Source organism: Hydra viridissima, unplaced genomic scaffold (assembly GCF_058129835.1).
Source record: "Hydra viridissima isolate aposymbiotic clone 2 unplaced genomic scaffold, HvirCarnegie_v1 scaffold_1, whole genome shotgun sequence".
Classification (NCBI taxonomy): Eukaryota; Metazoa; Cnidaria; class Hydrozoa; order Anthoathecata; family Hydridae; genus Hydra; species Hydra viridissima.
In genome coordinates, this window is record NW_028324300.1 from 2,620,257 (window position 1) to 2,634,338 (window position 14,082).

The 14,082-nt window shown below is 29.4% G+C and overlaps 1 protein-coding gene across 1 annotated transcript; it reads left to right on the forward strand.

Annotated features, from left to right (window-relative positions):
* Nucleotides 1-411: 411 nt before the first annotated feature.
* Nucleotides 412-12,695, forward strand: LOC145188036 (ARL14 effector protein-like). The gene is made up of 7 exons (XM_090081822.1): nt 412-2,525; nt 2,614-3,143; nt 7,017-7,148; nt 7,432-7,574; nt 7,756-8,027; nt 10,731-11,196; nt 11,276-12,695. The coding sequence occupies exons 3-5, from the start codon at nt 7,062-7,064 to the stop codon at nt 7,961-7,963; spliced, it is 438 nt and encodes a 145-aa protein (XP_089937948.1). The 5' UTR covers nt 412-2,525; nt 2,614-3,143; nt 7,017-7,061; the 3' UTR covers nt 7,964-8,027; nt 10,731-11,196; nt 11,276-12,695.
* Nucleotides 12,696-14,082: the final 1,387 nt, after the last annotated feature.

The window sequence follows — 14,082 nt, forward strand, 5'->3', positions numbered from 1 at the left end:
AGAGTTGATTGTTGAAAAAAACACTTCACTCTTGACTTTTTAAACAGAAAAATTCGGTTATTTTTTTATGCTTTCAACATATTTTTATGCTTTCAACCGAAGAGTTGTTGTATAAAATCATTTAATATCAAGCAAACAGCTAGTCAGCGCTGGCGTCTGCAAGTTTCCCTTGATAGTTGGAAATAAAGTTCCTCTTTATGATGAAAAATCGGTTATAACTTTTTTGTTAATAGACATTGTAGAGAATGTTACTAGTAAACATGTTTCTGAGCCTGTTGAAAAAAAACAAAACAAATCAGATGTTTTCTCAGAAACTTTGAAACATGTTTCAAATGGATTTAAGATAAAACATCTGATTTGTTTCAAATGTATTGTTGAAGAGGTTTACAATTTGGATTTGGATTTAAAAATGGTAAATTAAAGGAAGGCCTAGTGGAGCATCGTTAAATTTTTGTTACGTTTTGTTATATATAAAATAAGTAGAAATGATGTAGCTCTAATAAAAAGCATGAACCATATTAGAATTAATTTACTAAAGATATCTAAGTAGTGCTGCATGAAGATAATGAAATAGAATTTAACACATCGATACAATTCTTTCTAGACTGTTAAATAATTATGAAGAACAGAATGTTACATTGACTATCATTGATGAAATTACAATAGATATGTTAAATAGAAATCGTTAAGAGAAATTTGTATGTTAAGTGTATGTTAAATTGATTTTCTTATTTTTGATGAAGAAAAATGAGAAAAGTAAAATGGAAAAATCAGGAAAACCAGGAAAATGTAAAACATCTGCGGTTAGGAGACTTGCAAAATAAACAACAAACTCACGTGAAAAGAAAGTTGAATGCATTAATCTGCAGATGGGACCACTAAAGGGCCATCTACAACTAATAGCAGTGGTTCAAATCGACAAAAACAAAGCTCGCCCAGTTACTATTACTCAGGATGGTTAAGAGCAAGTGGTAGAGGTGGACGGAATGCCGCGCCACGTAAAGCACATCAGACCAAGAAGCGGAATGCAACAAAGCCGAATATGTGATAAGGCCGAGTGAAAATAGAGGTTGATGATAATGGTGTAAGATAGGGCGAAAACATGAAGGAAACCTAATCAAATGTTTATCCGTGGAAATTTTTCGCAAGGACAAAATTATCTTCCTGAAATACAAATCCTAATCCAATTAAACGTTTCCTCGACAGTCAGAGCATGCAATTGTAAAATATCACCATATTTTTTTTTCCCTTAGTGTCCTCTCAGTCCTCAGCAAAATGTTATCAAACGAGGTCATACAGTACTTTCTCTGCTTTTTTTGGAAGTTAGTTTCTTTTAGGGATGGCGGTGACACCTGAAAAAATCTTGGCCCCCTTCGCTTCTCCTCCCTCCTCACACACTTTTTTGGTGTAATTATTTTTCACTTCGGCGATATTAACACTATTTAATATCTTACAAGAGCCTAAGTTTTGACACTCAATAAACCAGTATAATGTGCCTAAATCACGAACAAGTATAAAGATTTTCCATCTGGTTTCAAATCATGCTCTTCAAAAACTTTAACATAAAGAATTAACGATACGTTTTGACACTCAAGAAACCAGTATATTACGCATTTGAAACTTTGTGTTTCGAAAAAAAACAACTAACCATTCTAAGTTAGTTGCGAATAACCAAAGTTTGCAATACTGAATAGTTATTTGTTTGTTTAGAAATGGTTAATGGAAATGTGAGGAAAGTCTCCGGATTTGCTTTTATAGCGACCAGAACTTATTGTGTCATAAAGCTACCAAGAATTACCAACTGGTCTTACTGCATATATGTCAAAGAGTTGATGGCTAGTCAACTGTCACAAAGTAGAATGAATAGAAATGCCTTTTAAAGGTTATAAAGAAATCCCTTTGCAAGCTCTATAACCGCTAACAACAAGATTGAAAAGCATTGTCGAATCTCAACCCAAATCAATTTTTCAGAAAAAAATTCACGAAGTCTAGAATTTTGGTTGTAAAAATGGAATAATTCTCTAATTTACTAAAATTTACTAAAATTTAATTCAAAAGCTAGATGCAATTCAAAAGTTGTAATTGTAGATAGTTTACCAAGAAGCTTGCAACAAATAAATATGTTTGCTGTCCACGATAAAATAAGACGATCTGGTAACGAAAACTTGTTTTACAAGGCCGTCAAAAAGTTAGTAAGCAAAGTCTTTTCAACATCAATTGATTTAAAAATTGTTGGCAATTATTACATGGCGGTTTATAATGAAGAAATTAATGTGATCGTAAATTCGATAGTTGATAGACATGAGCAACTAGGTTTTATCGTTTTCGAACAAATTAAAAGCAATATAGAAAAAAGTTAATCGTGAATTAAATACACGAAACATCGAGGTGTATTTTATAGGTGAATATGACTTAAATTCATTTAAAGCAAAATTGAATCCTTTCCTGTTTTGTGCAATAATACTGAGCCAATCCATTTTTGTGCAATCAAGTTCAGCCAATTAATTTTTGTGCAATCAAGTTCAGCCAATCTATTTTTGTGCAATCAAGTTCAACCAATCCATTTTTGTGCAATCAAGTTCAGCCAATCCATTTTTGTGCAATCAAATTCAGCCAATCCATTTTTGTGCAATCAAGTTCAGCCAATCCATTTTTGTGCAATCAAGTTCAGCCAATCCATTTTGAAGATACAGTTAAGGTTGTCCAATCGTTATCTAAAGAAAAATGTCAGTTAGAAATGAAGTGATTGTTATCAAAATTGTTATTACCAGAGGGGGGACTTCTGCATCTTCAGAACAATTGTTTCCTTTGCTGAGGGGACGTAAGACATGGTTATGTTTAACGATTGCTCAGAAAGATTCAATTGGTTGCTAAACAACCAATCCATTGATTGCTAAACAACCAATCCATTGATTGTTAAACAACCAATCAGTTTATTGTTAAACAACCAAACTATCCTTTGTAAGACGTCATTGATTGACGCGGTAAATCCAGCCAACATTTTTAATTCCATTTGGCAAATTTACAGAAAATGTTTTAGAGGAAGTAAACGAAGTATTTACAATACTCATTAATTATATATACATTAACATGAAGACTTTAATAAGAAGGTTATTTTCACGAGACGTCATTTCAATAAATAGGTTAAATTAAACTAAGTTTCCACTTTCCATTTCACTTTTCAATTTCAACTTTCTTTAAGTAAAAAGGTTAAACTTTTGCAAAAGCGGAATTGCTTTGATATTGATTAGCGAGTGCTGTATCTGTGATCTTACATTGACACTCAATCTGGTAAAATCTAAAAATTTTTTTTTTGCTTCGTTAAAAGTTTTTAAAAAACTTTTGATCAGAGAACTTTAAGTAAGAATAAATTTTTTTTTTGTTGGCCCCAAATTCTAATGCTGCGCTTCAACCGCTGTCTTTATACATTACCAGTGTACTCGGAGACTCAGTTTATTAGACTGATATTTATCAGTGATAATTATCAGTGTGGGAAAATTAATTTAACGAAGTTCATTAATTATTTATAATGTAAGAAATATTATCTATATACTTTGGCCTATCTACGTCAAAATATGCTAATGGTATTTTTAAAAATCTTTGTATTTCAAGAAATTTTATTGGTTTTCATTTGTTATTATTCATTTACTAATTTTTGCAATTTTTCTTTTCACTTATTGAGCTTTATTTGACACTTGATAAGTTCTTTTTTCATCACCTAAAAAGTGCGCCTAAAAAGTTTCCATTTCATTATTTAAAAGTTTGATAAAAGTTTGTAAATAATGTTTGCAAAAATGGTTTTTACTTATTTGCAATCATCTACACTTAAATTTCTTTACATTTTCTACCTTTTATAATTTTTTTTTTTAATCATTGTTTGTCTCAATTTATAACTAAATAAATTATAACCAAGATAATGAAAACGACAGATTGCTTTGAACCTTCATTTCAGACTGCTTAAGTTTGTAAGTAATCGCATTATTGGATGCTTGTTGGATTTCGAGCATAATTATGTTAAGTATTGTTTGGTCATAATTATGTTATGTATTGTTTGGTCATAATTATGTTAAGTATTGTTTGATCACGCCGTGTTAAAACTTTTTTTTTTTGCCACATCGCACAGTGGAAAATTGTAGAGCAATAGCATATCATAAATGTTTTTTACTAATGTCGCTACTATCATTATATTTCAATTTTATTTAATAGTTTAATAGTCAATCATTACTATAATGCAGGAATTTCTCATAATTTTATGTAAAAATAAAAGTTTTGAAGCCCTATTGTTTATTACTTTTGCGGATGTTCATTTCAAACCTGTTCGCTTCTTTATACTTATTCCTAGAAAGTTTTATAGAAAATTAACTTTAAAAGTTAATTTTCTATAAAACTTTCTAGGAATAAGTATAAAGTATTATACATTTTTGAAAAGCTCATGTTATGGAGATTTTAAGAAAAGTATACACTCTTAATTATATGGTTCAGTTTAGGAGTAATTATTTGAACAATAAAATAAATGAAAAAAAATAATATTCTTCAAGTTCACTGAGACTTTCGGTAGTTACCCACGCTTCCCCACGCTTTACATTTAATGTAGTATTGTAGCCTAGGTGTTTATTAAAAACATGTATAAGAATGAGTTGCAGAAACGTGCGGTTTCCGAAATTATCGAGAAAAGAGTGATAAAAGTAAAAAAAACAAAAAACCGCTTTTTATCGTGGTTTCAAATTTTGTTCATTTATGACAATAGCTTGGTATATGTTTTTTAATTTATTATCAACTTTTTATTAATACCATGGCATTCTTGTATTTTTGCACTCATTTTATGGTGAATGTTCACAGCCAATATATAAAGAGTTGAAACATTTATATCAGTATAACAAATTCACAGTGGAAATTAAACCGACACGTTTGACTATTGAATATTATGTATATTACTTTTGTGACTTGTTAAAATGATAACTTTTAAGTGTTCCAAATGTAAATTATTGCTTTCCTATATTGATGGAGGAAAGACAGTTGAGGCACTGTCAACAATTTTAAAAGAAAATTATCAAATTTCTGAGAACAACTTGTGATTCATCATTAGTGATATTCAAAGGCACACTATTCCGTCGTTTAATAAACGATGGATACAGGCGTCACGGAAAAAGGAAGCTTTTTTTTTTATCTAAGAACAGTGATTGGAGGATTCTGAATGTTGTGTACCTTTACCTAACTCAGAAGAGGCAATTACCGACTCCACGCCATCTACTTCTTTAGAAAAACGTGGAAGACCGTGCGTGTCTTATGGAGATTCGTCAGAATCCAGCAAAAAAAGAAAAAATTCCATGTTACTTAAGGAATATGGATTCGAGCACATCTTTAATACATATCTTCAGCCGTTGCGTTTAATAGGAGAAGAAGCAGAAGCAAAATTTGTGGAACCATTAATGATTGCTGATAAAGACAAAAAAAAATTAATATCGAGTTTTATGGAAAACGCAAGCCAGAAAAATATGCTAACGGATGAAGAAGCACTCAGCGTATTTATTGATTATATTTAACAAAAGCACAATATTTTTACATGAGGAAGGTGACAAATGAACTAAACTGTTCCATATTCCCACCATATTATAAAATTCAAGAAATTAAACAGACCTGCTATCCTCCATCTTCTGCAATAGAAATTACGAACTGGCGCAGTTGTTTGGCAAAATCCGGCACCTTCATCTGTTCGTTTTTGTCAACCTATATGCATAGAGTTTTGCAAAGAGACTCCCGAGAAAACTAAAGGCATTGTAGATGAAATAAAGAGCCATATAAACTCTTTGCGGCCGTATAATTAATAAAAATGGTAAAAGTGTACAAGTAAAACATGAACTTTTTCTAACAACCATATATGGAAAAGTGGCTCAGGCATTAACAGATACGCCTTCTGGGTTTACATTTACAATATGTGGAGCTACTCCACGGCAAATGAACGATTTGACCAAAGTGGCTTCTAGGCCTGAAAATGAAAATTCTTATCAATACCGATTGTCTACATTACATGTCTGGATGCTGCTCTGCTGAAATCACTGGATGAAAATTTGATTAAGCGATTTTACATAATTCTTCATGTGACCAATTATGGATGGTACTATATGCCATCTTCAGTACACAAAATCTTACTTCACGGAGAAAATATCATAAAGCATTTTGCAGTACTTCCTATCGGTCAACTTTCAGAAGATGCGCAAGAATCCCGTAATAAGGATTATAAAATATTTCGCCTTCATCATGCCAGAAAATGTTCTCGATCAGTAACAAATGAGGATGTATTTCATACTCTTCTGTACACTTCCGATCCGTACATCACCAGCATTAGAAAACCGTATAACAAAAATGTGCAAGAACTTGATAAAGTTACTCTGCAACTTTTGAAAGTCAACGATCTGATTTCAGGAACTGAAACTCCCTATGTAGTTATGATATAGTACCTTTAATATACCTATACATTATTTCATAAAAACAACTATTTAAAAATTGCTATTAAGAAACTGTTTTAAATATTTCTATAATTAGTAGGTAAGCATTTTATGTATTTTTTGTCGTTTCTAATAATTTTAAGGTATTTTCATACATTTGTAAAGTATTATGTTAAATATAAATAAAAAAAAAAAAATGCCAATTTTGAAGTTTTTGATTTTTATTTATTTATTTTTAACTTTTTATTACAAAAAACTCTTATAAAAAGTATTTCATTAGAAGAGTCATATACTACTTTAAATTTGTGCAAAATTTCAAATCTCTATTTTTAGTTACAAAAAAGTTATCGATTTTTGGTCCGAAACAAATCTTCATTTTCCACTGTGCATCGCCAAATGTTTTGTATAGATACCTGAAAAACGTCATATCTTTTAGCAATATATATTTGAGAAAAACTAGAAACAATAATTTTGCAAGGAAAAGTAAGAAAAATGAGATAAAATTTAACTTAAGTTAATTTTATAAGCTAGTCATAATAAATTTGAACATATTTTATATTTTCGTGTTAGGTTACACAACTTCAAAACAATTTCTTACATTAATGCCGTGAAGGAATGGAGCAACATAGTAAAGACTTAAAGTTACCAGTTATGCAAGAGGAAACAGGGAACAGTTCTGAAATTCCTCCTTTTAGTCGAAAGGTAGTTTTGTATTTAGTACCTTAATTTCTTTATAGTTATATTTCCTTTAACTTCGAAGAGCCAAGTAAAGCAGTTTCCAAGTAAAATCTGCTGCTGTTTTGTTTCGTTAAAATCATGCGGTAAGGATTCAGTTTCAACGAATTGTCTCAAGTATAGATACAGTTTTACTATTTTTAGGATAAGATAATGAATAGATCTACTAAGCCTCATAACTTGTTCTTCTTCTTTTTTTTTTCTTTAATTTTTTTTTTTTTTTAATTTTAAATATCTATTCTATTTTCAGGAGAAGCTGAAGAGGGAGATGGCACAGCTAGTGTTTTACAACCCTGGACCTTCAACAAAAGATCTTTTGGGTTTTAGACCTGAGTATAGTAACAGAGAAAAAAGAAAATTAAATCGTTTAATCAAAGATAAAATTAGTGATGAGTAAGAAATTAAGTATTTGTATGTCTGTGTTTCTCTGTGAATGTATGGCAAAATATATAAATACCCTTTATATGTTTTTAATTTTATCTTTTATATCTATCTTTACTTTTGTTTTTAAATTGATATTTGTTTAATATTAATTTTCTTCTTTAAAACTTTTATTTAAAAAATATTCTGACAGGAAAAACACCAAAAAGACTGGAAAATCACCATTGTATGATAGTGCTGGTGTTTTTTTGGAAACAGGGAAAAATTTATGTGATTGCTTGATTGAAGAATGTAGTGGGTGTCATTTTCCCTGTCCTCAGTGTGAGTCTACTAAATGTGGTTCCACTTGCCGTTGCAATCGTAAATGGGCATATGATTCAGTTTATTTTGTTACTAAATGAAGTCACTCAGATGTTTTTATTCCTTCAAATTGTTAATTGATAATTTGTGTACTGCTGGATTAAGGTTAATATTTTAAGATTTACTTTCCTGTATTTTATTACATTTTTTTAAAAAAGTGCCCTTTTTTATAGTCATAAGTGTAAATAACCTGCTTTCCAGTTAGAAGCATTAAGATAATCATTAATTTTACTGTATAGAATAACCTTAAGTAAATTTTATGATATAGTGTGGAATTTGGTTCTACTTAAATTTCAATGTTCAAGATTTTAACATTTTAACATAAGAATGATAAACTCTGTTATTTGTTTTTATGCTGATAATCATGAAAAATCGTAATCAAAATATTTATTATATATTTATTAATTTAAGATAAGTAATAAAAAAACTATTATTGGCAATACCAAAACACTGTTCACACTGTATTAACACTGTTTACGGTGTTTATACACTTTTACAGCATGAACAGTGTTCATACAGTGTTCATGCTATCAAAGTATTACATTTTTTCTTTGGAATATTCCTTGATAAGCAAACTGATGTGATTTAGAAATGAATTTTCTCAATGATTGTTTTTAGTAAAGATTTTTTTTTGTGTATGAAACAGCAGATCTCTATAGAAACAGAATGCTTCATTTCTAAATAGAATTTTTAAAACTTAAAAAATAATAACATATTTAAAGTTTACATTTAAAAGCTTATTTTTGGTTTTAAGTTTTTGAGTTACCAATTTGGTAGGTCTAAATTTGAAATTAAAGTTGTTCCTCAATTTCTACCTTGTGATTTTTGCTTAATATTGATTTAAAAAATAATTTTGATTAGAGATAATTTTTAATGGCTTTATGTTGGATGTTTTTGTTAAAATGTTGTTTTTAAATGTCAGTATTGTCAGTTTTTTGTCATCTTTCTTTGTTCAGTGCTGTTAGTGATCTTAAATCAAACCAGCTCTTTTCAGTTATTGTCAAAATAGCTACAACTTCTTGAAACCTAATATAATCTTATCATTTTATTTATTATTACATTCAAAGATATTTTATTAAGGGATTTTTTTTATGTTATATGTTTTATTGGCCAAGCCCAGGAACATAGGGTGTCAACCTATGGGGAAAATATGGTAAGTGACATTTGTCGTTAAAAAGCTAGATATTTAGTTTCATATTCTTGATATTTTTTCTCTGGATTTTTGAAATATCTTGACATTCACATAATCGGATTTGGTAATTATTTTTATTGTTTTAAAGCAAATTTGTCTCCAAAAGTAATAAAGTGTTTAGAGAACATTATCTTTGAGCTGATCACAGTAGTTTCTTTATTTAGTGTGAGTACCTCACATGAGCTTTTAAATGATGGTTTTCATAAAATTTCCACACCCCAATTTTGGCAGAATTGATGTCTGCTGCAATTTTTACACAGTTCACATTTCATGTTTGCTCAAAATTTCTCAATTGGATGAAACTATGGCATGTTTGTTGATTACACTTCTTGAGTAATGACATGATGCAAGATCAGGCTAGAGGATTGACAGATCATCATGCTTTTAAATCATATGCATAAGTAGCTTTTTTAAACATTCTTTCATGTAAACTTTGGAGCATCAAACAGTTGAGGTTGCAATAAGTTTTATCCGTTATAATGCACTTTTAATTTCCTTAAAGCTTTTCTTATAGCAGTTTTTGGCCTTTGATGAAGTTTGTTGGAAACTTCCAAAGATTTTGTATGTCCTGTAGCCATACCTCTTTTTGACTTCTTGGATTGTTTACTTGGGAACTCCAGTTTTTGTTTTTTTTTTTAGCATTTCCAATGAAGTACTCTGGACTTACATCAAATCCCCCTGATCACTTTTTGATCAAGTTTTAAAGTTGATGGATCTCTTTCTTGGTTTTTCAACTTTCTTTCCAATCTGCAACCTCAATTTGATATGACTGACAGTTTTTCCTTTAAACATTATAATTTTTTACTTGCAAATTAATTGGAATATTATGATTTTTAAGCCACTTGTCCAAAATGAATTTTCTCACTTCTCCTTGTTAATAAATTTTCTTTGTTTACAATCTTTTTTTTTTAAACTACTGTTATATTATTTTTAAGGGAGATAAATTTGCTTTAAAACAATAAAAAAAAAGATCAAAATCAATTAAGTGATTTTTTCAAAAATCCCATGCGTCATTATCATTCTTTAGTTTAGAAAATCATTAGTTTCAAGTTGAAGATTAAAATGTAGTATGTTAATGTCATCCCCCAAATTTGTTATCTCCTAATGTTAATTTGTTGAAGTAAGATCTCAATGTCATTTGTTGCCTTAATAAATTCTCACACGTTAAACATTAGACTATAAAGCAAGAGCTAATAAACACTTTTTGACTTCAAAACACTTTGAAAAACAAGTTTTTATTCTACCAACTGTATTCCTCTTTAAAATTTAGGTCAGCTCTAGATCAGATATTCCAAGAAATTCAAGCAAAGACTTTTCAATATATTTTTCACATTAGCTTTTAGAATTTATGATAACTCTTGTAAATATTAGATAACATTTACAATTAATTACATTATATTTATATTAAATTAAGTTACAAACATTAAGAAATATTACATTATATTGCATCACAAAAAAGCATAGTATATTGCAAAAATTACTTATTATTTTATAGCATAATGCTACATAAATATATATAATTTTATTATTTAATTTATATATAACTATATGTAATTAATGATATAGAATTATAAAATTTTCTGATTTCAACAAACTATTAAAAATTAATTTTCCAGGTAAAGATGACGGAAAACTAGAAAGAACACAGCACGTCACTTATATGATAAATAATGATGTCATGATAACCAAGTGTTCCATTTTACTTTTATCCATCTAATCAGTTTTCTATAAATGGAGCCGTTTTAAAACTCGATATCTAATCAGTTTTAGAACGAATTGATTTAAAAGTATACGTTTGCCTATGCAGCAGTTTTAGTATGGTGTTAAACCAAAGACATTATAGAAGATGATATTGGCTTAACTAGGAACTAAAACAAGAATTCAGTTTATATGTATAGGACAAGATTGGCCTTTAAATGGATAAATAAATTTTGTGTGTTTTTTGTCTCGTTCCTCGGGGTTGTTCCATTTAGATAAGAGAAGCTACGTCTAATATATGATATTCTTTGTCATGGAACTCGAATTTGATGTCAAATTTAAAAAAAATGCTCTGACTAGTACGCTTCTAGCCAACTAGGCTGTGTGGGAGCTAATTTACATAATTACTATGCGATGTCTTATGTATGGTACGTTAAGAATACAATATTCTTTACTAAAAAAGGTTGAAAACATTTGATGACAGTAATTTAATCTGCTTTGAAGAATTGCATCGTTAGCTCTAGATAATTTCATATATTTGCTCCAACGAGAGTAATCATGATGTCTGTTATTAAGTAAACAGGATGACGAGAAACATCCCTAAACTATTATGCTTCCACCACCAAACTTTACTGCATTTTTAGTACAACGTGGATCAAATTCTTTATTTGATGGTCTGTCTACATAATGTTAACCATCTGATCCAAAAATTTTTAATTCAGGTCCATTTCTTGGTATACTTGCCTGTAAATTAGCTTCTTCTAATCGTCAATAACTTTACATTTAACTTGAAGTTGTTAACTATGGTGTTGCTGGAGATAAACGGATCCATTTTAACTTCACAAATAAACAATTTATCTTCCCCAACTAGTTGTTTTTTTTCTAACCTCTTTTTATGTAATGATGTGTAATGCTAACAATTTGGGGGAACAAAACAAACTGCACAAGAAAAAATTCTCGAAGAAAGAAACCTAACAACGGTAATCTTGGGCTGCAGCGAAATAATGAACAATCTGTAAATTTGATAAAAGATATAGAAATATCAGACATTTTTTAATACTTAATCTCATTTGGCTCAAGTGCAAATATATGCGTTGCATAAAAATCTCTATTCCCTAATACAAGAGCATACTTTCGATAGTTGCTTGAATCTTTTTCTTAATCACTTTTATAAATATCAACCTTGAAAATTTATTGGGCTCAGAATTTTTGGCTTTTACCAGGAACATGCCGTTTCAGTAACATTTGTGCGTGTTTTATCAGCCGGATTAGTTTAAAACTAATTGTTTATATTTTTTTTATTAAAATAATACATCCTCCCATACCAGCATGACAATAATACACCCCCCACTTTCTGACAAAAGTGTTCGTTTTTTAATTAAAGTTAAAACAATAGTTCTAATAAGAAAGGAATCGGGTTCAATGCTTACTTTTCAACTAGATTTTTAATGAAATTCCGCTCAAGAAACTGATAGCCAGAAGTTTTGTTTTGTGAATTTTTTCTTAACTTATGATTCTATTTGCTGCTATACAATTTCTTCAGCATCTGATTTGGCTGACTAGTTTTTTCTCTAAATACTGGTAAAAATATTTTCAAATAAACCAGAAGCAACATCGATTCCATTTCCCACGTTGACAGTCGCATGTACAGACGGCGTTCAATAGTAACATATTCTGGAACGCCGCGCCACAGTCGGCGATTAAAATGTTAAATTGTAATCCAAGTCTGGATTTTAGTGCTGTTCACGAAGTTTTTTTTTTTTATCAAACATGTAATCAACGTTATTAATGTTATCGACGAAAACACTTAAACAAGAAATTTAAATGTAAATTACAAGTACCAAACTGTATTGCGGTTTTTTTCTATAGAGGAAACGGTTAATTAAGTTTGCGGATCGTTTTACTCATTCCAAACAATTTTTTAATGAAATGAAGTTTTTGAATATATGAGAGCTCAATATTTTCATTGTTTTATTCTTTATGTATATATGGAGAATCGGTTTTTATGTATATATGGAGAATCGGTTTTTATCCATCTTTAAATATCTCTTTATTTTGAAACTAATCAACAAATATAAATAACGAAATAAAAACCTTGTATTTGATTTTGTCTTTTGCCGATCAAAGTTTAACCAATCTTGTATTAGTTATCGAGCATCACATCTCTGAAGCACTGTTGTTTTAACGAATTTCGATCATATACATAGATAAATAGGTACATACACACATAGGTACATACATACATACATACATACATACATACATACATACATACATACATACATACATACATACATACATACATACATACATACATACATACATACATACATACATACATAAATACATACATACATACATATAAATACATACATATTGCAATACGTTCTTTTGTTTATTTATTGTAACTTAATCTTTCATTTTTTATTTTTCATGCTTTTAACAGGTTCTGGCGATAAGATCATAAGATCTTCTTTCAGAAATCTTAGTTACATTTGTGAAGTTTTTATTATACGAAAAACAGAGAAATAGATTTTTTTTTTTTTAAGAAAAACAATCATATTCTGAGAGTCTATAAAAATTTTAGAAGAACCCAATGGTTAAATAATATATCGAGAAAAAAAATTGACATCAAAGAACTTGAATCTGATGTGAGCCTAACTTTATTAATTAAAAACCTCCCAAAAAATTATACTAAAAGAAATTTCGAAACAGTTCAACGGTTTGTGAGTTCGTCCCACGTGAAAGAACGGTGACGAATGAAATTAAAATCATGACACTTCACAACATAATCTGTTTCTTCGCTGTATATCTTCTATAAGATAAATCATCATTCAACAAAAACAAGCAAAACTTAACGACTTATTGAACGAACACTTAAAACATACATTGTGCTTAAAACATACATCGGATCAGGAAGTTAAAATTTTGTGTGTTTTTGAAGGAACAGCTTTTACAGAGAAGTGTTATGGTTTCTTAAAATCAAAAAAAAATGTTATAAACTTTTGCATAACAAACATACTGATCTATTTCGTGTTAATAAACTTTAATTTATTGAAATACCAAATGAGTTAAGCTGGTCATGAGAAATATGAATTTCCTATTATCAAAACTTCGTTGTTCTCAGCATGAAAAAGACATGAATCCCTTTTAAAAATTTTTACTTGAAACACCTAAACTCTTTTACTCTACAATACCAGCATGATAGGATGCTAAAATTGATTGTCTTTTGTGAGAAAAACAATTAACATAATATGATAATCTTCTCAG